A 24,853-nucleotide genomic window follows, 5' to 3' on the forward strand; every position below is an offset into this window, starting at 1 on the left:
CGATGCGGATGGGAATGGCGCAGACAGAAATAAGATGGACGGGATAGCGAGCTCAAAAACAAGCAATTGAGATCAAGGTTTACGGTCGGTACGGAGGTGAGCGTGGTTCAAGCAGACCTTCGTAGAGTCGCTGATGCGCGATCAGGGTGAGGGAGGGGAGGGGGGTTGGAGCAGCAAAACCGCACGGCGCTTGGTCGGTTGGAGGGCCGCCTGGACACGTCACAGGATGCTGTATGGTGCTGATTTACGGAGAGTTGAGAAGTGGGAAGATGGCCCCCCGGCTGGGCTGTTGCTGACGATACACAGAAACGGCGCGTCGGGCGTTCACATACATAGGCTCCTGTCGCGAGTTGGGCGCTTGGGCACGCGTCGACAGCGACAAGGTGGGAGTGCCAGCGGCAGAAAGCAAACAGCGACCAGGCCTGGATGGAAGTGGAGTGCTGTGTGTTCTTGGGAAGCTGCACTGCTCCCAGCCGTTGCCTGGGAAATGGAGGTTGGAAGGGAAAATTGGGGGCCTGGACAGGGGTTGGACTCCCCGCGCTAAGCCGAAAACGTGACGTTGAGGCCGTTATGCCGCCTCTCACCGCCCGAAGGCCCTCACTTGGCGTGCACGAGCCACATGTTTTGGCCCCGAACGCGAGGCCATTTTTGTTCTGGTCATCTTGGCAAGGGTCTCGAATCTCCGTTCAACCGCCGTTCGCATCGACATGTGAGAGGGAGCAGCAATTCAAGGATCGGTCAAAACTCACGAAACAAAACAATGGATTGTGTTGCTACAGGCTTTTGTACCGGAAGGCATGGAATTGATCAAACAATTCAACGCTATATTTATTATAAGCCATTTTACCTAGAGACTTTCGCTTGACGTAACTTACGGATTACCATGTTCAAGAAACCAAACGGAACAGATACCCCCCTAACCGCTGATTTGGACTAAGCATAAAAAATCTTTCGGATCATAAACATCCATGTAACAGACGCCTCCAAACTAGCCACTCTCTTTCCTTGAGCAGCAGACTTATCCATGGCCTAAGTTATCCCTTACTCAATGCACTTGCTCGTCTGGTTAAAGAAATGGTAGACAACCGGTGCGTGCGTGATATTGCCGTATACATCGCCGCCGTACTTGAGATAGTGTTGGCTGATAGACAACGGGATGGTCAAGATGTCGTCTGCGTCGCCAATAACCCAGACTGTGTTCATGCCTGGACCTGCTGTCAGCACACCACTCACAGTCTAGGTAAGTTCAATGGTCCGGACAACTCACCCATCATCATGTGTGTCAGGATATGGCAGTGGAGCATCCACACGCCGGGGTGATCAATACGGATGCGCCAGCCACGCCAACCCGCGGCCTGGCCGGGCTTCACCTTGTCTTGATAACGGAACAGCATGGTCGTGTCGCGCTTGACGGACCGGAAACCGGTCTCCTCAAGCTTCTTGTTGTTGACCTCAGGGTCGTAGTAGCCGGGGCCGGCGCCGATGTCGTAGTAGTGCTGGCCATGTGCGTGGAACGGGTGGCTTTCTACAAGGCCGGTGATTGTAAAGAATTGCGAGCCCGTGTTCTGCCAGATAATCTCAATGACTTCACCAACCTTGGCGGGGAACAACTTGGTGACTGGATCCCAACCATAGTTGTGCAGTGCGACCTCGTAATTGGGGATAGCGTCCTGCCCGCGGTTATAGATGTCAACAAGAACGGGAATCTGACGGCGTTCCTCGGTCCAAGAAAGCCGGTTTAGCTCCCAGATAACACGACCAGTCTTGAAATCCTCCTTTTCTTCACAGGTAATGATCAGGCGCCGTGTCACTTCGTCAGCCGACGGGGCTTGGTTGCGTTCGGGGTAGAGAGGACGGAACGAATACTCGCCCCAGCTGGTGACTTCAGCGGCGGAGAAGGCACGGATTGGAGCAGCAGGAGGAGTTGGTACTTCGGCGTCGTAGTCGTAGCGGAGCACTGCGTAGCCGCGATAGGTGTCCGAACGATGGAGGGTCTCATACTGGATGTAGTAAAAATTCCGGCCCTCCTTTTGCAGCTCCTCGAGTGACTTCGTCTTGAAGAGGACATCAAAACGCTGACCGGCTGCGAGCTGGATGTGATCGGTCACCACGGGCTCATTGTACTCAGTGCCATCAGTCTGGATGATGCTCAAGGTCTCATGGCCTTCGAAGGCAATAGCAATATACGACAGACCGGTGGCGCCAATGAAACGAAAGCGATACATCTTGCCAGGCTCCACGTCGATGACGGGCAGAGTGCAGTCGCTGGTCTGCTCAATCTGATCCATGCCGGGCTGAAACTCCACGGGCTCGGGCTCCGAGGGAGCCACACAGGCTTCGGATTCCTAGCCTTCGCCACTGCCATCGCAGCGCTTCTTGACAGCGTTACCAGGATGGTTGCCGACACGGAGACCAAAGAAACCGTTGGGCCCTCCCGGAGGGCCAGGCGAGGGAGTGTATCCAACGGCAATACCCTTTCCGTTCAGCAAGACGCCTTTGGATTCTCCGGGGAAATTGTATGGTGAGCTGGTGAGATCCTCAACAATCTCCTCGTCAGACTTGCTGAAATGATCCATGAAGTGGAAGATACGCTCGTCGTCATAATGGTACGGTAACGAGGCACAATCATCAACGATCAAAGGACCAGAGGCGCTCAAAGCCTGCATCTCGACGTGGGAGTGGTAGAAGTATGTGCCCGCATCATCGGGTTCCAGGGCGATCTGGTAGTCGAAGTAATGTCCAGGGGGGATGGGCCATTGAGAGATCATCGCAGTACCATCGGCAAAGGGAGCCAGCCTCTGCGCGATGCCATGCCAGTGCTAATGATGCGTCAGTGAACGACGCCTTTGGACGAAGTTGACTGATAGCTTACCATAGTCAAGTTCTGATCCGGAATGTCATTGTAGACTCTGATCCAGGGACTGCTCCCTGGACGAAGGTAGATGGCTGGACCAGGAGATGTGCCATTGATGACGATGTTCTGGCGCCCCTCACAAGATGACTCTACCCAAGCAACAGAGACTCTGAGGATGAAGTCGGGCACGAAGTCAGCACCATGCACGACTTCGCCGGTGGCCACATCCTCCGAGGTCCTCGCACGGATGGGCAGCTAGCCGACACCCGCCAGCAGGAGGGAGCCGAGCGACCGAAGATTAAGTACCATTGTGGAACTGTCGCATGAGAGTAGATAATATTAATTCTTGATAAATTGATGCACGATGATACAAACGGGTAGCGATAGACTTCTAGGGGAAAAGAGGATGTTGAGAACGGATCATCATCGGAGACTAATAGAAGGCCGCTAAATTTCACGGAAACTCTTGTCTTGCAAGTTGGGATGTGCCTGCCAGAATGCTCTTGAATATGTATGCTTCTAAGCAGGATCTGGGACCGGTTTGGGGAAGAATGACCGCCAGGATCATATCCTGGATTCGGAAAGGTCCAGGCTCTTTATGTGTTATCTGCTCGTCCTGGGCACGAGCGGAGAGATTTTGGCAAGCATGCGGAAAGACGGCCAATAATCTTCTCTAAGTTCTATTGGCTTAGACTTTGCTCGAAGTTTGATTGGGTTAAACTTCACTTGAAGTCTAATATGCAAGACGTTCGGAGCAGGCCGACAGGAGTTCGCTTCTTGCTTGCTCCTAGACCAGCGAGTAAAGCGAGTAAACGGATCCTGCTCGTCCTGATGCATGAGATAGCGCCAGTGGTTCCAAAACTGACTTTAGACTCGGGTTATGGGCATCAACGGCCGCTTTTCCGATCACTCAGAGCCTAGGTCGCGTCAGGGCTGGCTACTATGAAGATGTATCGAACTTGGTTGTGAGCAAATGGGGTCTCCTGAATGGCTGCTGCTCACTCCCATGTTATGCTACGATCTTTTCCAGCACCTCCGGAGCCTTGTAATAACTTCAGGAAAGTGGCACCGTACGATTGTGGAAAGACTCTCAAGTTCTGTCGGAACGATGCTCGGGGGCCAGCGCGATGTCTGAGGCTCGAAAGGCTGGGTTCCCAGCCCGTTGATATCGTCAGGAATAGTCGGCCCCGGACCCGCATATAATACCAAGCCTCGTGGCACGCTTGGTTAAGGGTTAGGGTTGAGCGTTGTATCCCTTGCAAGTGTCGACGACTTGCGATCTGCCCGCATGAGACACAGGAGGAGCATCGACGGAATCTCTCATGCGTATTTTCTTTTCCGCACTAGTCCTAAGCCACGAGATCAATAGCACTATTCTTGGGTCTCTTTTTTACCTTCGTTTCGACCTTAGTTTCCCCAACATACACCTGGAGATGTCCCTGACCTCCGGAAGCTTGTCCTTTAGTGCGCAACACAGCCTCCCAGCTGACCAACCCACCCTGGTCCGCTGCTTGTACCCCTCGAGTTTGGCTGGCGCTTCCAAAACCACCGTCCAATTTGATCGCCAGCCTTGTTGATCTGTTGAGGAAAGCTCCATGCACAGTATAATTACTTGCATACTCCATCCTGCGTGATTTCTTCATCCCCGGCATGCCGCCCAAAGGCTAAAAACCATCTCTGGAAGACCGCCAGTCCCCCCTCTTATCGACCAAACGCCACTTTCATTGGCTGTCGTCACCACTGCAACTCCCTTCTATGGATGACGAGAGCAATCACGTTCCTGAGGTTCTAACCTCATCGCAGCTCCACGCCCTCTTCGATATACTCAGCCACCATGAGACCTACAGAGAAGTGAGGAGCTTTAGGGAACCAGAGACTATTTCCCATTATGGGCATCCCTTTACCCTTCGCAACACTAAGGCTAGTTGGACAGCCTCCCATGCTACCGACTCATCGGCACCATTGTTTGCTGGCGTATTTCGAAGTATAGTCCTCACGATTCCAGGCATTCGTGACCTCCCGGGAGAATTCTGGAATGTCAGGTTACAGGGAATCTTGGAGAAGTTTGCTGAAGTAGGCTTGTCTGAAAGCTACGACAAATGTACTGTGAGTACCAGGAAGACTTTGGCCACCGCAGCGTCGGCAATCCATGGGGTCGTTTCAAGAGGGGTCCTCGGAGGGGTCGCCAAAGGGCCTCGAAGAGATCTCCATGGACACTATGAGAGGTCAAAGGCCGAGGACCTGGAAAAGGCATGGGAGGATGTTGTCCATGAGCTCCTCTACGGCGATCTCATCGATGAATTGTTTGCTTTCGCGACAGAAACGGAAAACCTCGAAGAACACTCGCCTGCTGTTCATGCGGCTGCCGACTATATCATCCTTCAGTGAGTCTCCTGTATCTCTCGAAGGCTAAGTCACTGTTGACCATTTCGTAGTCTGGCAAGCTTGATTCACCACGTCGTGGTCCTGTCCCCTGATGGACCTTACATCATACGGTTGCTTGAGGGTGTCCACAAATTACTCCCCTACACCATGATCAAAAAGATCTTACGCATTGGAAATGCAGCCACCATGGTTCAAGGCATGATGCGTCTACTGCTGGCAAAAGTAAGCGTGGGTGCACTATCAAACTGGGTCGGCTTAACGCAGAATGCCAAAGACGGCATGAACTTACTTCAAAGGTATCCGTCTAAAAACCACTCGATAATAGTAAAAAAAAAAAATGACTGACTGGTTGTGTAGAATCATATGGTTAGTTCTGTCATGGGACAGCTTTGATCATCGCAAAATTACCGAACGTATTGAAAAGGAGACAGGGGGTGATTCTCCCCCCCAAGAGTGCCTCGACGCGCTCAAACGCTATGCTGCAAGACCGAGAGAAGAGCACGAATTCATTCGCAACCTGAGTATGGAGAACTCAACTTCCATGGTTGCGACAATCCTCGGATTTACCAATCCGGACTTCCTGTCCGCGTTATCAGAAGCCCAGCATTCACGGTGTCATCAGTATTTCGCAGAACTGATTATTACAAGAGACCTGGAAGAGATCATCAACATCTTATGCCGACAGACTCCAGACCTCTTTACACAAGCTCTCAAGGACATAGTGGCTACTTTCGACCCTATTATCCGCGAGGTTCACGAGCATATCGATCTCCGCGAATATGTCTCAGCTACTGAAAGCTTCCTGACGGACTTCATCAATCTCAGCAAAGGCACACCAGCTACTTCAAGTCGCTTAAGCTCATTCGCAGCCGCCTTCCGCAAGTCTGACACAGTAAAAGCACGGACACCTTCAGTCGAAGACTACGTTGACCTTTTAAGGAGGAACAAGCATATAATCTACCGCTGGGTTCACCAAGTTGCTGCTCGTTGTCCGACTATCCGTGACGAGTTTCATGCTTGGGCAAAGGAATCAGCGAAGGTATTCCAGCGGGCGACAAAGGAAGCTTCTTCCTCGCCTATAAACCCTGAAAATGAACATGAGGGAGCTGGTGCTTTGAGCAACGGCCTTCAAAACTTGTGGTTATCACTTCCCCCGGACACTCGCAGTAACATCCTACCCTCTATCGACGCTCACGCAAAGTACCTCGCAGAGCTTAAACAACTTTCCCGTGCCCGCATGCAACGCATTCTCGATAACATCCATTCAATATCTCCCACTCCATCACCGGTCAACTCCCAGTTCTCGGCAACTGTGTCGTGCTCCCACCCTTCCTTGTCCGAATCTCCTCAAACCTCCACGCCCCTCTCCGGCTCACCCTGCGACACGTCCACAAGCTACACATCATCCCATACTTTTCCTGTCTCGCGATCCAACAGCCCTCTCCGCCTTACCTCAACAGGATCCCACACCGGACCAGGGATGTACCTTTCCCGTTGGGAGAACCTGCTTAACACCACGCCCATCGGGCCCGCAACGGCGAGGGGCCCAATCAGGAGCGGCAGGGAGGTCAGACCGAAGCCAGTGGTTGGAGATGTTTGGGAGATGGCGGGGGAGCCGAAACCGCCGGATGTGGAAAAGGTTGTTGTGGCATTGGAAGAGGGTTTCAGACGGCTGGTCGGGAGCAAGATGAAGGGCAGGGGAGATTTGGGGTTAAAAACATAGGGTCAGTTCTGGTGTTGGGATGGGTGGGTTGGTGGCTGACCGATAGCGGGCTGTCCTTTACATGTAAAATTACTAGACCCCGAACTTCTGGGTTCTTTGACTCCCTAGACCGTAGAGTTTGTTAATCACGCGACCTACCGCATTAGCATCTTACCGATATAGAAAGCTGAACAAACACTAGCACTCCTGATGGATGATGATATTCGATATAAAAGAGATTCAATTGATGACTCTCAAGTGATCTGCTCAATCCTAGCAGAATGGCTTCCTATCCTATCAACCCATGACTGAAAATGACCGTCCATGAAAGTCCCTGGAACGCCGCACATCCATTTTGAAATCCCTTTCCCGTGAAGACGTAACCCAGTTTGGTTCATGTCGAGATTCCATCCCCGGAGGTAAGCCAGCCCTAGCTATCGAACTGGAGAAGGCTTCAACTTGGGGCTATGGTTGAAGGACGTTTACTTGCTGCCGCAGCCGGTGCAAGAGCCTAATCGACATGGTTTAGCACAGCTCAAAAACGAGGCTGATGAAGGTCTCTAAGAAGTGCACTTACAGCCAGAGCCGCATGAGCAGGAGCTGCCGCTGCTGCAACCGCAGTTACCGGACATCTTTATGGTTTTTGAAGATGGTTTGACTGGTGAGATGACTGTTTGCTGGAGGTGTTGTTTCACTTGGATGCGAGTTCTAAGCTGGTCTTGGCGTAATTGGTTTGCTTGAAATAGCTTGTTGAAGAAGAAAGGAAACTCGAGGGAGCTCGAGAGAAAGACAAAGCTCTACTTATAGACCTACGACGGCAAGCATTGCCCTTCATCCCACCCCACGTCACAGATGCCACCAGATACCTCTAGCTTACTCGAGATTGGCAGGCACAACAAGGTTGCCTGCTTTGCAGTAGCCTGGTCCTGGTTTTTCATGGCATGCGTGGTTTGTGCGGAACCAGTTTGCGCTCTTTGTGCGGCCTTCTCATCCAATCGACCCGATCACAACCCACCCTTGTTCAAGCCAGAGCTTCTCTGATCGATACCAAGTCCGTTGAGGCGGAGTCCCCACTTGCCACCAGGAACCCGAACCACGCGACCTTCGCAGCGAGCCTTCCCGAAACCTTTGGGCGGTCTGCAAGTATCACTCAATCGGCGATGCAAAATCGCACTGCGATTCGTTGCCCTGCAGTGAGGGGCTTGGGACACCGGCTTTCATGATGCATTCTTTTTCCTCGTTTCTATGCATTGGCTCCTTCCTGACAAGACGCTGTCGCGTGCGAGCCTTCTAGATCCGCGGGCAAACCGCTGTGATTGATGGAGCTGACGTTGGAATGCTGTGGGGTGGGGCGCCGCTGCGGGGCACAGCTTAGGTAAGGCTCCACCGCGCCAGGAACAAGCCAAAGCCTGCGTCACACTGCGAGATTTGTGCCCCTGTCTCGTCCAGTCGTCTCCTGTGCCAGCTCCATCTGGTCTGGCCGCCGCCTTTGGCACCAGGTCCTGTGACTGTTGAGAGACGTTGTCGGATGGTGACGACTGCGACACGCTGGTAGGAGTGAAGAGATTTTGCGCTCGGAGACTTTTGCCCTGTTCTAATGGATTCGATTTGATTTATCATCTGCCCTTGGGGGTCATAGTTTGAGCGCGTGACGTTTTGCATTTCTAGGTGCGTTTGTCATAACTGATACTCCGCTCTGTATAGTAACTGGCCGTTTGATCCTCTATTTCGCATTCTATTGGTTGAATAGAAGTCCGTTGTCTCCCCGCTCTCATATCTATGACCACCTTAGAAAGACAAGCTTTGCCACTCTCCACTCTAACTTGGGTAGGTTGCATCAGGCTCTGGGGTCGAGTAGCCTGTGATTTTATTCGCGTTTCCATGTTCTTTCAATTATTTCCTTCATAAATTTAGGAGAGTTCTTCCAAGAATGACACAGAAAGTTACGCGAGAGAAAAGCTTGCTGGTTATATCTGGAACTGACCTACCACTTGACAGCCCGACTGTGTTCTCCTGTTCGGTTTGTTATTTACTGGCTTACTTGCGTACATCAACATCGTCAAATACCTCTACTGACCCTCTCGGTCATATACACTTTGAATCATTCTAAGAGATAGGTCAATCATAGATCATCCAAGATATAAGATCTGGTGATTCAAGCATAGCGCTGCTAATATGGACTCGCGATCACAAGCTTCCACCCACCGCACGGAGGGCCAGAAGAAGAACCGTGTCCATGTCGTTTCGCAGCTTTGTCACTCATGTCTACTGTCTTGTGGACCTTTCCACAACTCAAACAAGGTTTATGAGAAAGCTGAAGAGGGAGTATGAGAGACGCTTGGTTGCCTTCCGGACCGGATCTTTAGGCAGCCGAGCGATATCTTCCTTCGAGTCCTCCGAATACTCAGAGCCTGCACATCAAAACGCTACCGCGCTTCCCTCCTCAGCCAGTTCCCTCGCAATTCATCTCTCCTACGGGAGCTTGTCCGTAACTTAACTCATGTCCAGCCAAACCGGTAGCTGGTCTCAATCACCCAGGTCCAACTTCCATCAACACCATCTTCGACAGTGTTACACCAGAACCGTACTATATGTAGAAAGCAACTCGTTTCGACTACATACGTCAAATATAATACTTCATAATGGTCGCAGTCGAATCCATCCAGACACTCTATTATCGTATCCACAGACCGCACAAGCATGCGCCCCTCCAATGTTGACTCCATCCATTCGCTCCGCCACCAGGTTTGTAGATCCGGGAACGACTCCAAGGGAATATAAGCTAGCGGGAAGGCGGGCGAGACCTACTCTCCTTCAGCCATCTTCATCCAGAAGGACGTCCATTTCCGAGAAGCGTTTATTGACGGAAGAGGCTGCGAGCAATGTAATGGAGATGAGGAATAATATCTGCTCTACGAAGAGCCATGGAACTACCAGCCCGAAAGATGGGACAATAGCACTTCTTGCAAGCTGCTCATTAATCAAGAAGAAAAAACAACAAATAAGCTCAATAAGTTGCAGAGGAGACTGAGCAGACTGAGTAACGTGGCACAAAAGAAGGCAAAGACGAGTGGTGGTAACGCTGGTAGGCCTAGGGCGAAGGGGAGAGGGTGCAAAGCATGGCATTTTCTGCTGGAGCCAGGAATGGGCCCCACAGCCCAAAACGAAAATTTCCCAGGTTTTATCTTAGGAAAAAATTCAGATCTGGAATTGACAGCTAGAATGAACAGAAAGGTGGTCTGGAGATATCCTTGGGAGAAAAGCAGTTCTGATGTGTTTCGTCTGCGGCGCGCTTATGACCGAACTTTTGGCGAATCAGCGAGCGGACAAATTCTGTTTTCGGCAAGTGGGGACTGATCTTCGCGCTTATCGCGCTTGTGCACTCATTGACCAATCAGAGTGATGTATTTAGTTACATGTATACCGCGAAAGAGACTGACTGCTCAAACTGCACTTTTCGAAGCGTTGCGCATCTCCTCACGCACGTATTTTTGGTAAAATCACTACTCTCTTTTCAGATACGAATTTCTTCTCATCGATTTCCCTAAGGACAATGGAGACTCGTCAGAATCAGAACGACGCATCTGTGGCACTTTACTTTATACTGGGATCCAGCGTCTTGTGCGTCTAAAGGTAAAGTTCAGAAATGGTTCTGAGAATACACAGCTTGAATGTGCCATGGAAGATATTCTTTGGAAGTTTTCATCCAAAAAAACGAGCAGCATAAACTAGTTTGGTCATTTGACTACCTACCCCGTCTGGAATATGCTCGTCTGACCGAGGAGTTCGACCGAGACAACTGCAACCCATCCCAACCTTCTCCCCAACCCCGGCAACTATGATGCTAAACCTTCACATATCGGATCACATGGCAAACTTAATCCCAAGTTGACTCGGGATAAAATCTGGACTGAGTCAACGGTCGACATCGGGCAGTTCAAGCATGCAACTGAGAAGACATGAGGACCCCATTCTGGCCCTCTTCACCGACGTCGGCGTAGATGGACTGGCGGCCACTTGGACCATGGAAATGTCTGATACAACCTCCTCTGCAATTGAACATGATGCCAAAGATGCGGTAGTCGCTCTGAAGACGGATATCGACGTTTTTTAGTGCGACGGGCTGTTCAGCCCGACAAGCCACAGGTACTGCCCAACGTGTGCTGTCCCATACCCAAGGCTCTGGATCTGAACCGCTATCTACCGGCCGATCAGGCTCGCATCAACGCAAGGAACTTTCCGCTAAATATTGAAATCGATGGCAACACTGAAACCGTGCGACCGGTCTTCGCACCCGACAGCGAGCACGTCCGGGCAGAACCAATGTCCGCTGCTAAAAAAAAAAAAAATCGCTTCCTCCAGAACAGACTTTGGGAATCCTTCGCCACCATTGGCGGCTGGATCCATACAATGATGAAAAATATATAACTCGATGCCGTTTATCGAATACCTGTACAGTTTCCACGGCCAGCGCGGCGCCATTGCAACGTAAAAATTGTTGCTGGGCAGCGTCGCCGCTAGCTCATGGATGTTTCGGTATTTGAGCGAGTCCTCTAAACTCAATGGTTGGCTGTGAATTCCTTAAATGAGAACAAGCAAAACTGAGACAAAAGCCTCTGAGATCAAGCAGCCCAGAAGAGAGTAAATCAGAGGCCAACCGGTCACATTGTCAGTAGGAAGGGGTGTAGGCATACCAAAATGCAAATTTCGCAAATAAAACGAACACAACAAGGGCATCAGTGATCCATTTCGAGCCGTTTGATGAACAGAATGACCGTGATTTGCTACCATCTAGTAAACGCCAGAATTTCTTAAGCTTATTGTGACGCTCAACAGGGTAAACTCTTCGTATTCAAGCATAAGTGAAAGGGGTGTGTTTTCTTTCCCCTGCTGTGACTTGTTGTCTTTTCTTTTACTGTTTTTTTCCCTCGACTCTGAGCCTTAATCCTGGCACAATGGTTCTGGCAGGCACGTTCTGCAAAGCAAAAGCCATGAATACCTACCTTTTGCATAGGCAATGCCTTCTGTCGAAAGAACAAGCCTGTTGTGTGAAACATTAACGTGTTATGTGCTTTTTGTTTTTGTTTTTTTTGACTCTGTTCAATGATGTTAGTTGAGCCAACAGAAACCCAATGCAAAGCTTCTAGACTCTTTATCAACGGGTTCACAACTGATACTTATCCTAACGTAGACAGAGATACATGTTCTCGGAATGCTTCCAAAAACTTACATCTCGATTACATTCCGGGAGACAAGAGGCCTGGAGGGTAGACGTTTTCTTGCCAGAGCCTACAGAATTGGATCCTCGTAGAGACCCTCGTTCGTTGCAGCAGCTTAGCAAATCTGCATACCGCCACGCATCTCGATACCTTACACACCAATAAGGTATGTGAGCTAGTAAAGCTCACAGAAAGTATATCGGAAAAGCTTACATGCATGCAAAGACCATTTGCTACAACTTCTATAGCTTTGCCTGTTCACCTCAATCAGTTTCCACAACTGAATGACCACTAAAGAGCCATGTCTTATAACTAATCAGGCATCCGATTAACAACAACGCATTTCGAAATATCACGTTAGTACCCTGTCTAAAGCATGGTAAACTGCCACTGTTCAGTCATCACTAGTACACTTCTCCTGACAACGAGGACACCGCAGCCCATTCTCAGACACTGTCTGTTGACATTTATACTTCTTACAAGCGCATGTTGTTACCTCCTTTGTGCCGACTGGAGTGTCGATGGAGGAGAAAGAGTAGCTGGTATGAGACCTAGTAATAGTGTTGGCGGAGTCTTAAATGGTAGAGTTGAGTAGGGATATATATATAAGTATATACATCGGCGGGCATAAGTTTAGGATCAAGTACTATGTATACAAATATGGTTGGCTGAAGTTGTATCCACAGACTCTATTGCAATGGGCATAGACTGCTATTTATATTCAAGTTGACATATGGAGAGGAAGGTCTCTTTTTGCTTCTCATCTGTTAACTAGCCATAAGAGATTTGCTCCGACCGCATGGCCATAGGGATAAAGCTCATGACTAGTGCCCATATCACGGGTAAAATCAGTATGCTGATATATAAACAATGGAACGTGTTTGAAGCAAAGAAGACTCTGTTAGGTAAACAAAGGACAGGGTGTTCTCACTTCCAGAGTAAACTGTTGATGACAGCCATGGCGCAAGTCATGCCAAAAAAGCTGTCTTGCTTCATGTGGATCTGATTCAATACCTGCTCATACACGACAATCCTCTTGTCATGGTGCAGTAATTGTCAATTACTCAACGTTGGGTATGCTTCCATTGATGTCAAGCGGGATGTGACAAAAACGAATCTACCGCGAAATGGGTGCCTAACTTACTGGGTTGAAAGTGACCTACCTTGGGAGAGCGTCGTGGAGTTCTTGTTGATGTCAGGTGTCGCTCAGTAATTAGCTTATAAAGATCGTGAATTAAGAGGCTTGTATACGGATCTTGGGAATGGGCTGGCTGGAATTCGTTGTTGTTGATGATTCAAAGTGCCTTAGAGAACGAATGGTAATGGTGATGTTCGTCAGGACCTCCTGTAGGATCCTGCCGAAGATCCACACATATTGAGCTGTCTCTCACTGTAAATAAAAATAAAAATAAAATCAATATGCCTCATTGTCTCTTCGAAGACTCTCCAAAGTTGTGAATCATTTCCCCGGGGTCTTCGCACCCTCTGACCTGTCATATATGATAGGTACGTACCTGTGGCGGTGCGTGGCTTGCCCATACAACACCGTGGCTGGACCCCGCGTTCTTGTTCTTGGCATCATCCAACTGCGGGACCTGGACCTCCCAAAAATTTGGGGCCTGCGCATTATCGTTCGTCCCCGGACCGAGTGAGAGCAAGACAGGAGAGAGAAAGATAGGCCGCACCGCAACCCTCGTCGTCGTCGTCGACCCCAATTCGATCGACTCGATTGCGGCCGCCGCCCCTACTTACCCTCCCTCCCTCCCAACGCAACCCAAGAAAAACAATGGCCTCCCCCGCCCAAATCCTCCGGCTCTGCGTCCGGAGCACGGGCACTGGCAGCAGCCGGTTGGCAGCGGCGGTAGCAAACCACCGCGTTGCTGCCGTTGTTGCGCTCAGCAAGCGTCCTCAACTCCAGCATCAAATATCCCCCGCCGCGGTTACGATGATCGCCCGGAGACCGATTTCAACGACCCCGTCCCGCCGCTCCGACGACGAAGCCGACGAAGACGAGGAGGACGACGATGCTCCGGGGGCTTGGGGCCTCCCGGAGGTAACCTTCATGTCACCCGACGAGATCCTATCGCACATCGCGAACTCGGAGTCCTCGTCCGAAGCCGAGCGGCAAGCCGCCCGCGAGCTGCTGGAGCGCTGGCAGAAGGTGCCTGCGCGCGACCGCGAGGAGCTGGAGAGGCTGGAGCTGGAGATGATGCAGACTGTGCGGAGGGGTGCGGTGCCGAAGCCACGGAAGGATACATTCTGGAATGAGGAAGAGAGTGATAGGGACTTGATCACGGATGAGGTCGGGGAAGATGATTTCGACGAGGATGATATGACTGCTATGGCGCACGCCAAGCTGGAGGAGCATCGCGAGTATCGGCATTATGCGAGGGTGGCGATTTGGGAGATGCCTTTGCTGGCTAGTAGGTTCCCTTTTCTTCTGGAGGTTAATTTGGGAGATGGAAAGAAATACTAACGGCATACAGAACTGGCCAAGAAGTTCGAGCCTCCTACCCAGGAACAAGTCCTGCGCTTCCGGTACACCACTTACATGGGCGAGTGGCATCCCGGCGACAGGAAGGTCGTCGTGGAGTTCTGCCCGTCCGACATCCCGGGCCTGACGGAGGAGCAGCAGCTCAAGCTCAAGAAGCTGGCGGGCGCGCGGTATAACCCGGAGAAGGACATTGTGCGCATGAGCTGCGAGCGCTTCGAGCACCAGGCCCAGAACAAGCGGTATTTGGGCGATCTGGTGAACAAGCTAATTGCTGCGGCCAAGGCAAGCCCTTCCCCCCTTCCTCTTCGTTTACTCTTCCCCTCAAGCGAGCGAACATTTCAATACTAATAGTTGTGTGTAGGACCCCACCGACACCTTCGCCGACATCCCCCTCGACACTCGCCATCACGAGTTCAAGAAGCCGATCAAGTTCCCCCGCGAGTGGTATTTGACTCCTGAGCGCAAGCAGCAGCTGCTGGAGGAGCGCAAGCGCGCCTTGCTGTTGGACGAGCAGAAGCGGGAGCAAGGCCTACTCGTCGACGGTCGCAAGGTAGTCGAGCAAGCGCTGAAGCAGCCGGTTCCGGTTGGTGTGCGCATGGTGCGCGGTGGGCCGCAAGGACAGCAGCAGAGGGTTCGGTAGACGGTGTCCCATCCACGTCGGAGTTGAGTTGAGGAATTGAATGGGGGAATTGATGTTGAGAATGAAGGTGTATATATCCTGTCTGTCCTACCTACCTACCTACCTACCTACCTTCGCCCAGGCTGTCTAAACGATAGGCCTGGACGGATTGTACTATGATTTACTGTACTGTGTATTAAGCGCATAGAATTGGTACGATGTTGATGGGCCTTTGATGATGTCTGGCATGTATGATAGGAATGCAATGGACGTTTGTTGATACCACAACGCTTACAGAGAGCCCCATCCATAGTACGCCCCGGAACACATCCGACGGAGTCCACCCGGATATTGGATTGGTGCCCAAGCTAGCGTTGGAGGTCCCATCGAGCATGTGATGAGGTTGAACCCACGATTTCTGAAGAGGGGACTTCCGGACGGTTGATCTCAGTATCCAAGATCTAGGCCATATGAAATTATGTGAAAAATAATGACGGTATCTAGCCCATGTTATTACTCTAAGGTCAGACTTTGTCTCAAAGAATATTGAGTTGTCTCAACTTCACACCATCATCAGATGCATACCTTACTTCACGCCTTGGCCGTCCACCGTCGTCTGCCTCGGTACCGCGTGTGGGGGAGTTTCTAGGTGCTGCGCCAAGGCTGCAGGTCAGATTGGCGTGCAACGTTCGCACACGGTCTAGCACACAGTCCGCGGACGGTATGACGTTTCGGGGTGTATGACCCGGGTATTGGGGGTAATTACTGTAAGGGCATATAACAATAAGGGGGAAGGGGGGAAGGAAAACGTTTGTGGTTTGAGGCTCAAGGTGTACGGTAAGCGTCTTACGGTAAACAATGTATTAGAGGATAACATCTTAGAAGTATTTAGAGATGCAAAGTTTGGGAGACAAAACTGAGAAAAAGATAGGACGCCTACGGATCCGTACATGCCCTGGCATCCACCCCGTCAGACGATACAATACCCGTAACTCATTCTGTAACAACCCCGCAACAAGGATGTCCCCTCTGCCTCGGCCCACTCCTGGCCAGCAGCATCTTGGCCTGGGACACCCTCATTTAAAGGTCTGCAACAACACCACCACGACGCCGCAACACATCGCCATCACTTTTCCTTATTGACACACACACACACACGCGCTGTCGCTGTTGTTGTGTATGTGGTGTGTTGACTCGGATCTGTATCAGGTCAGACCAATTCTCTATCTATTTGAGTCTGATAACCTGGATTAAGCCCCTCCAGGTCTTTTTCCTTCACATCCTCCCTCCTATCTTCGGGACATCTTCCCTTACCAACATCAGCCGCATATATTTCAAAAAAAAAAAATCCATCAACATGGCCATCACCGAGTTTAAGGCTACCCCTCTCGACACCATCCCCTCCATCGCCAGTACCGCCCGCTCCACCTTCCGCACGCACAAAACCAAGACCCTCGCCTGGCGCAAGACCCAGCTCCGGCGCTTGTACTGGGCCATCGAGGACTTCAAACCGCGTCTCCTCGCCGCCCTACGCGCCGACCTGCACCGCTCCGATTACGAGTCCCTCCTCACTGAAATCGAGTGGCTCAAGAAGGACTGCCTGTTCATGCTGGAGCACATTGACGAGTACGCCAAAGATGAGAAGCTCAAAAGTCCGGATGTCCCCGTCGCGTTCGCGGCTATGAAATTCAGGATCAGGAAAGAACCCCTGGGCACGGTATTAATTATCGGACCTTACAATTTCCCCGTGCAGCTGCTCATCTCGCCGTTGATTGGTGCTATTGCCGCGGGGTGTACGGCCGTGCTGAAGCCGAGTGAGTTGACGCCTAGCGTGGCGATGGTTATCAAGGAGCTGGTCGAAGCCCGACTGGAGAAGGGCGCTTTCGCTGTGGTGAATGGAGGCGTCGCGGAGACGAGCGCGCTCATGGAGATCAAGTGGGACAAGATTTTCTTTACGGGCAGCTCGGCGGTGGGCACGATTATTGCGAAGAAGGCGGCGGAGACGCTGACGCCTGTGACGTTGGAGTTAGGGGGGCGGAATCCGGCTTTTGTTACGAAGAATGCGGACCTGCAGTTGGCTGCGAGGAGACTGCTTTGGGGCAAGACGGTGAATTGCGGGCAGGTGTGTCTCAGTCAGAATTATGTACTGATCGAGAAAGGGTTGGTCGACAAGTTTGTGGAGGCGCTGAAGCAAGCGTATAAGGAGATGTTCCCTGAAGGAGCAAAGAAGAGCCCCGATTTGGCGAGGATCGTGAACAAGAGGCATTTTGCGAGGATCAAGAAGATGCTTGATGAGACGAAGGGGCGGATTGTGATTGGCGGCGAGGTGGACGAGAGTGAGCTGTATATTGAGCCGACGGCGGTCGTGGTCAGCTCGGTGGATGATGCCATGATGCAGGAGGAGTCGTTCGGGCCCATCTTTGCCATTTACCCGGTCAATACGCTCGACGAGGCGCTGAATGTGGCGAATCTCGTACATCGCACGCCTCTCGCGCTGTATGCGTTTGGGAGCAAGAAGGAGAATGAGCGGAGTGAGTTTCCCCCTTTTTTGCAAAACCAACTACCAAAGTTCTATGCTAACTGGCAGCAGTCCTCAACGAAATGACCTCCGGCGGCGCAACCCTGAACGACGCCTTTTTCCACGGCAGCGTTAACACGATCCCCTTCGGCGGCGTGGGCGACTCCGGGCTGGGCTGCTATCACGGGCGCTGGAGCTTCGACTGCTTCTCGCATAAGCGCACCGTCGCGGAAACCCCGCGCTGGGTCGAGCCGCTGCTGCGCGTGCGCTACATGCCCTTCGACGTCAAGCACATGAAGCGACTGGCCATGCTGACGGAGAAGAAGCCCGACTTTGATCGGGACGGAAAGCTCATCAAGGGATGGGCGTATTGGATTAAGTTGCTGATTACCCTGGGCGGGGGGAGCGTCAAAGGTGCGTTGATTAGGTGGTTGGTTGTGGTGCTGGCGAATTGGGTTTGGAAGGGGGGGCGTCAGGGGAAGTAAACTGTCTCGTAGTTGAGACTGGTGTCCTCAGGGTCGTTTTCCCCTAAGGACCTTGTCGGTTTTTTTTTTTTGGGGGGGGGGGGCCATCCTGAGGGATCATTCATCTGCTGCCGTCGTGTCTTATTATCTCCCCGGTTCTTGGTTTTCTTGTATATCGTTGCTTCTCTCCGTGCTCTCAGGCCAAGCGTATCTAATTGATTTTTTTTATTGTCAACAGATGAAGAGTGATGCCGAATCGACCTGATACCTATATCATGCCAGCGACTGCGTGTTTTCGGTCAGTTTGATTCTCGATCGTATCGTTATCGCTGAGTCACATATCGAGGACTCGCTTGCTTATATTCGTTGGTGTCGCCATACCCGGAACGAGGACTTAGTAATCTTAATGGCCGGCGGCCACCATCTTATAGTAGCCTCGTAGTTATCGATCGACCCTAGCTTTAATACATGAGCTTTTTACCTCGTAGGTTTCCACATCCATAGTTTTCTCTATCTCCGCCTTTCCCCCCCCTCCTCCTCCCCCCAACCAACATGCCATTGTTCCGCCCTCCCTGTCCTCTGAGCTCGTCAAAGGTTTCTCGAACTAGCCGATCCTCTTGCTGCTCATGCATGATGACATAGCCTTCTGGCTGACCTATCCCTGATGTCCATCCATAATCGATGAAGCCATCCTCCTCATACTCCGGCCCTGCCATCCAGCTTAAGCAGTCAAAGCGGCAGCCAACTGCCTCCCTCTCTCCCCCCCAAGGTAGACATCCTCCGGCCCCTCGGGCGACACAAGCGCCATCTCGACCGCCTCCCTATACCCCCTCATAACCATATCCTCATCCACCCTGAGCCCATTCTCCACCAACGCCATCACGACCCCCCTCAACCTGGCAATCTCCCGCATGGTCTCTGCCTCGATCCGATCATTTTGACTGCTGTACATATTGGCACTCATGCCTTCTTCAAGGTTGGTAATCCCCACCTGCTTGGTACTAGCGTTGGGATCCTCCCCGGGGCCATCCTCCGTATGCTTCGCGATCCACACATACCCATTCACCCCCAGCACGACGTCAATCAATCCCGCGCCGTTGGCCCCTTCCAACGTCCAGACTTGTCGCCGTGAGCGGACAACACCGCCTCCTCCGCCCATGCCAGACACGGCGACAAACACCCCGTTGCGCAACTTCCCGTATTTGAGCGAGCGCGTGTGTAGCACGGCCCCGCCGTCGCCATACACCCCCTGCACCTCCGCCACTAACAGGTCTCCTTCGGAGAAGAAACTCCTCATCTGCAGCTCGTCCGTCTCCGTCCTCTTCCTGAGTATACCCCCCGGCAGATTAATCGCACTCAGCGGCAGGGACGCGAACTGCGTACTCCCCACATCAACCCGCCACCGGCGGGCCTGAACTTCGATGATGCGGCCCACGACGAGGTCGCCTACCTCTGGGGTGTAGCGCGCCCGGAGGGGGCGGACAGACAAGAGTTTGTTGGTGCGGAGGATAGTGCCCGCGACCGAGGAGATGATGCTGGTTGTGCCGGGGGGGATGTAGGTGCCGTGGCCGCGCATGAATTGGGGGGAGGTAGTGATTAGTTCGCCGGGGGTTACTATGTCTGACGAGGATTTTGTGGTAGTGAAGAGGGAAGACTTGGGTTTGGCGCGAGAGGGGAGGTTGGAGGTGAGGGGGACGCCGCCTTCGGAGGAAGAGTCGCTGTCGGAGGACATGTCGACGTCAGAGTCCTCGTCGTGGAGACGTGGGGGGGGGAGGGGAGCGTGAATTGTGATAGGCATCTTGATGAGCTTGTTGTGGGAAAAGTAGAGATTGAAGTCGGGGGTGAGTTGTTGAAGAGTCGAGATTTTAGCTTTCCTTTTTTTTTTTTCGTTTCTGTTTCTTTTTTTGAGGCTGGTTGGTGTCGGTTGATGTGCTGCTTTGATAAACCGGCTAAAACAGAAACTTGGGGTAAGCAAGAGTGGCCTAATCGGATAACCTCAAATTTCAAGTTGCTTGAATTAAGTGGTCGGGCTGGGAATATGAGAGCCGATGAGTGAGAAAGTAGTTATTCAACTTTCAAGTCAAAGTGAGTTGTGATTCCAAGAAAGCACAGTGGAGTTGATTGCTGCTGTGGGTCTGCGATAAGCTTGGCGGCTTGGCATGCCAAGGCTGGATTGCGGTTCTTTGGTGGTTCCAGCGTGTACCTGGGGTGAGAAGAAGAAACGCAAATATTCGACAAGAAAAAATGAAAGAAAATGTTAAATAATATTAAAAAAATTAATAAGCTCTTATCTTTGTTGGTATATTTTAAAATTATATTTCCCCTTTTATTACTCGAGTTTTAAGGATTTTTCTTCTTTGGTGGTTCATCGTGATGTATGCGACGAGTACCGGCCCCATTTACCGAGCCGTTCCCCAGTTTCCAGGTCCCGCACTTCCATCCGACTGTTCCCCAGCGCCAGACTCGTCCCCAGGCGTAGCACACATCCATGGTCGCTGGCTGGAAGTTCTAGGGTCTTCGTCCAATCTTCTTCCCGAAGTCCGATCGGCATCCCGTCCCGCTCACGTACCCGCTTGGCCTTGCATGCCGACGATATACGGAGTGCCTTAGCCCTTTTTTTCTTTTTTTTGTTTTTTTTTTTTCAACAGAGCGACCTTTTGCGATTCTACGGCTCTACGATTTAATAGCAAGGGCAAGTCTAGTTCACCGAACCGAGGCCTAGAGGGTTAGCACGCGATACCTACGAAGGGCCTCCTCCTCCTCCTCCTCCTCCCCTAACATAGAGCCACACGATATATCGAGACGTCTGAGCTAAGCACATCGCAAAGAATGCTGCGCGGGGCTGCTCGCCTGCTCGTCGCCGCGAGCCGCCCGCGCTGTTCCCGATTTTCCCTCTCCCAGCGACAACCCCTCCAGCCAATATCTTCCCGCCATGTCTCCTCAACCCCATCTCCAGAACCAACAACCCCCCCATCGAAACCCCCTCGCCCGAAAACAGCCCTCTTCTTCCCCGGCCAAGGCGTGGAGAAAGTCTCCATGCTAACCCCCTGGCTCGACGCCTTTCCGCGCACGGCCAAACCCCTCATTGACGAGATCGACTCCATCCTGGGGTACAAACTCAGCGCAATCATCCAGGACGGGCCGCCGCGCAAGCTCTCACTCACCCCCCATGCCCAGCCGGCCATCATGGCGACGAGTATACTGATACTCAGGGTGCTGGAGCAGGAGTTCGGGTTTGATACAGAGAAGAGGGTGGACTATACGCTGGGACATAGTCTCGGGGAATTTGCGGCGCTCGTGGCGGGGGGGTATTTAAGCTTCGAAGATGGGTTGTGGATGACGCAGCGGAGGGCAGATGCCATGGCTGCGGCGACGCAAGCCGCCATACAACAGTACGGCGGGGAGTACGGCATGGTGGCGGTCGTGACCGAGCCAGACTACCTCCCCGGCCTAATCAGCGCCATCGATGAATTCGTCGGCAACGGGCGCTCGATTTCGACGCTAGCAGCACAAGATGACGACGCGGACGTGCACCCCCCGCCAATCGACCAGGTGCTGATCGCGAACATTAATTCCAAGAACCAGATCGTCTTGTCGGGGAGTATTGAACGGATCAAGACGCTTGTCGCGCATGTGCGACAGTTCCTGGGGCACGACCCGCGCGCGGTACGGCTCAAGAGCGAGGACCCGTTCCACTCGCCGATCATGAGGCCTGCCGTGGAGGTCATGCGGGATATCTTGGCCCACGAAAAGTCTCGTGCCTCGGGGAGACAGAACAGCGAGATTGTAGTCTGGCCGGGGAAGATTCCCTGCGTGAGCAACGTCACTGCGCGACCGTTCGAGTCCCGCGAGGAGTTGAAAGACTTGCTCGCGAGACAGTGCCTCGAGACGGTGCGCTGGTGGGATAGTATACGGTATTTGGACCAGGAGTGTCGGGTGAGGAGGTGGGTTGGGATTGGGCCGGGCAAGGTGGGCAGGAATTTGGTCGGGAAAGAGGTCGGCATGCGCGGGAAGGATGTTGTTAAAGGGGGAGGCGTCTGGGCGATTACTGATCCGAGCGAGATTGAGGAATGTTTGAGGGGGTTGGAAGAGACGGAGCATTTGGTTGATGAGCCGGACGAGTGATGATTTGAGTGATAATTCAAAAAGGCGGAGGGGGGTGTATGATTTGAGGGTTAGGGTTTATTTTTTTTGTTTTTTGTTTTTGTTTTGTTGTTGTTGTTTAGAGAGGAAGGGGGGGGGGAGGGGAGGGGGCGGGGGGCCGGCTGGGCGACAGGAAGAGGAAGAAGGAGGAAGAGGGGGGGGAGGGGGTGGAAGGAATTGTAGATAGGGTTTGTGCTTGTGCATAGGCGTTGGGAATTGGGATACCATAGTGTTAATGTTTGGTTAGAGAAGTAAATAAATCCTTATTTTCTTCTACCTCATGATATAGAGGTTGAAGTTAAGGCTGGACTGTGAGCGCTAAGAGCTGCAGTGAGTGGGGCCCCACCTTAGCTATTGCGTCAGTGGTCGCATCGCCATCACCGTCCAACTCCCCTCCAACACCAACAACACCAACCCCAACCGCAACTACCACCATGAACGGCGTCATCGAGGCGCTGCACATTCTCGACGAGCACGAGTGCGTCATTACACCCTCCCAGCGCCCTTACACAACGTTTACTAACTAACTAACATCTAGCACGCTCCTCCTCTCCCACACATACACCTCCCGTCCCCTTCCAGCCGCCGCCCTCCTCCCGCTCTATCTCTCCCACCCTGCGCCTCGCCCAAACCTGATCTACCTCCCCAACGTTGTCCCGCCAACCCTTGTCTTCAGCCTGCGCCATGGTTCCTTGACTCTGCTCCTTACCTCGTCGCAAGACATTGAGCCGCTGCTCGCCCTTGAGTTCTTGCATCGCGTGGTCGATGCGCTGGAGGAATTCCTTGGGGCGCCGGTCACGAGTAGTAAAATCGAGGGGAGCTATGATATCGTGGCGCAACTTCTCACAGAGATGTGTGATGCGGGGGTCGTGAGTACCACCGAGCCGAATGCGTTGAGGGAGATGGTTGAGGTGGAGGGGTTTTTGGAGAGGGTGTTAGGGGGGGTGGGGTTGAATGCGTATGTTTCCCTCTGAATATCTCTTTCTCTTTCCCTTTCCCTCTCTTTCTCTCTCTCTCTCTNTCNCTCTCTCTCTCTCTCTCTCTCTCTCTCTCTCTCTTCTTCTTCCTTCCTCTCTTCTCTCTCTCTCTCTCTCTCTCTCTCTCTCTCTCTCTCTCCCGATCTCTCTTCCTTTTTAATTCCCCCGTCTTTGTCATTTCCAACTCCTACGTTGAATCCATGGCTAACCTGACTGCTAACACCCAGAAAAACTCCCTCCTCCCTCTTCCCGCAACCCCCCATCTTGACCCCCCCATCCGCTCCCGCACTCCCCTGGCGCCGAACCAACGTCCGCCACACCTCAAACGAGCTCTACGCCGACCTGATCGAGTCCCTCTCCATCACGCTAGCTCCCTCCGGCCGGCCCCTCGCCGCCTTCGCCCACGGCACCATCGTCTTCACCGCCAAAGTCTCAGGCATCCCCGACATTGTCGTGACATTAACGTCTAGTGGGGGGAAACACGCACTCACGGGGTTGATTGATCTGCCCGTTTTTCACCCCTGTGTGAGATTGGCACGCTGGAAGGAGCAGCCCGGCGTGTTGAGTTTTGTGCCGCCGGATGGGAGGTTCACGTTGGCGGGGTATGAGGTCGATTTGTTGCCTCTTACCGAGACAACCCTCTCCTCTCAACAACAGCAGCTCAAACTCCCCGTCTCGCTGGATATCAAGACCGGGCTGGGCCCGACAGGTTCAGACTTCGAGCTCCGCCTTACCTTCAACAAATCCTTCACCTCGACCGGCAGCGTGCAGCCCGGGCTAGGGCGCTCCTCACACACCCCGACATCCTCCTCCTCCGTTTCTGCCCCCAGCCTAGCCAGCTTCGCGACAGGAACCTCCATAACATCAGCCGGCAGCTCTTCCTCGCCAACGCTACACGACCTGAAAGTCACCGTCCCCTTGCCCCCCGCCGTCAGGAACCTAAGCGAGATCCGCCCTTCCAAGGGCGACGCCAACTTCCATGCGGCAGAGAGAATCCTGGAGTGGAGCATCAACAACAAGGAGCTGTCTCAACTGGGTTCGGTGCCCTTCATGTTGCGATGCACCGTCGTCGGCGACCTTGACAGCGGCGAAGCTTCCGTCAACCCCGAAGACGAGATGGGTTTCCCTACGCAATCCTACCACGGTTACGACCCCTCTGTTACCCACCCCCCTCCCAGTTCAGGAACACCCGCCGACCCGGGGGGTGACGCTGCTCAAAAGCAGCAACAACAGAATAAAATCCTTATGCCTACCTCTGCAAGCCTCTCATTCTCTGTGCGGGGCTGGCTAGCAAGCGGGTTGCGCGTGGAGAGTATCGTGCTAGACACAAGAAAGAGTCGCGGGATAGGGGAAGGCGTCAAGCCGTATAAGGGGGTGAAGTATTTGACTCTGAGCAAGGAAGGAGTTGAGGTAAGGTGTTGACCTAGTAGAGCGCAGAGGATATTCAGGATGGATAGGTTGGGGAAGTGTGGAAATAG

At 52.5% G+C, this 24,853-nt stretch overlaps 7 protein-coding genes across 7 annotated transcripts; 5 read left to right on the forward strand and 2 right to left on the reverse strand.

Moving 5' to 3' along the window:
- Positions 1-1,041: 1,041 nt before the first annotated feature.
- Positions 1,042-3,163, reverse strand: CTHT_0045040 (uncharacterized protein; the record flags this gene model as incomplete). The annotated part of the gene is made up of 5 exons (XM_006694829.1): positions 1,042-1,205; positions 1,268-2,335; positions 2,390-2,819; positions 2,873-3,109; positions 3,161-3,163. The coding sequence occupies 5 exons, from the start codon at positions 3,161-3,163 to the stop codon at positions 1,042-1,044; spliced, it is 1,902 nt and encodes a 633-aa protein (XP_006694892.1).
- A 1,124-nt stretch (positions 3,164-4,287) lies between these two features.
- Positions 4,288-6,962, forward strand: CTHT_0045050 (uncharacterized protein; the record flags this gene model as incomplete). The annotated part of the gene is made up of 4 exons (XM_006694830.1): positions 4,288-4,404; positions 4,658-5,238; positions 5,290-5,535; positions 5,627-6,962. 4 exons carry the CDS (start codon positions 4,288-4,290, stop codon positions 6,960-6,962), a joined length of 2,280 nt encoding a protein of 759 aa, XP_006694893.1.
- Positions 6,963-13,946: 6,984 nt separating this feature from the next.
- Positions 13,947-15,294, forward strand: CTHT_0045060 (mitochondrial 37S ribosomal protein mS35; the record flags this gene model as incomplete). Its single annotated transcript, XM_006694831.1, has 3 exons — positions 13,947-14,583; positions 14,647-14,909; positions 15,016-15,294. The coding sequence occupies 3 exons, from the start codon at positions 13,947-13,949 to the stop codon at positions 15,292-15,294; spliced, it is 1,179 nt and encodes a 392-aa protein (XP_006694894.1).
- A 1,336-nt stretch (positions 15,295-16,630) lies between these two features.
- Positions 16,631-18,504, forward strand: CTHT_0045070 (aldehyde dehydrogenase-like protein; the record flags this gene model as incomplete). Its single annotated transcript, XM_006694832.1, has 3 exons — positions 16,631-17,804; positions 17,864-18,205; positions 18,494-18,504. The coding sequence occupies 3 exons, from the start codon at positions 16,631-16,633 to the stop codon at positions 18,502-18,504; spliced, it is 1,527 nt and encodes a 508-aa protein (XP_006694895.1).
- Positions 18,505-18,976: 472 nt separating this feature from the next.
- CTHT_0045080 (putative exosome complex protein) lies at positions 18,977-20,053 on the reverse strand (the record flags this gene model as incomplete). Its single annotated transcript, XM_006694833.1, has 1 exon — positions 18,977-20,053. The coding sequence occupies one exon, from the start codon at positions 20,051-20,053 to the stop codon at positions 18,977-18,979; it is 1,077 nt and encodes a 358-aa protein (XP_006694896.1).
- Positions 20,054-21,084: 1,031 nt separating this feature from the next.
- Positions 21,085-22,380, forward strand: CTHT_0045090 (uncharacterized protein; the record flags this gene model as incomplete). Its single annotated transcript, XM_006694834.1, has 1 exon — positions 21,085-22,380. The coding sequence occupies one exon, from the start codon at positions 21,085-21,087 to the stop codon at positions 22,378-22,380; it is 1,296 nt and encodes a 431-aa protein (XP_006694897.1).
- Positions 22,381-22,832: 452 nt separating this feature from the next.
- Positions 22,833-24,797, forward strand: CTHT_0045100 (complex subunit mu-like protein; the record flags this gene model as incomplete). Its single annotated transcript, XM_006694835.1, has 3 exons — positions 22,833-22,876; positions 22,937-23,356; positions 23,603-24,797. The coding sequence occupies 3 exons, from the start codon at positions 22,833-22,835 to the stop codon at positions 24,795-24,797; spliced, it is 1,659 nt and encodes a 552-aa protein (XP_006694898.1).
- Positions 24,798-24,853: the final 56 nt, after the last annotated feature.

Source organism: Thermochaetoides thermophila, assembly GCF_000221225.1.
Source record: "Thermochaetoides thermophila DSM 1495 unplaced genomic scaffold scf7180000011818, whole genome shotgun sequence".
NCBI classification, from domain to species: domain Eukaryota; kingdom Fungi; phylum Ascomycota; class Sordariomycetes; order Sordariales; family Chaetomiaceae; genus Thermochaetoides; species Thermochaetoides thermophila.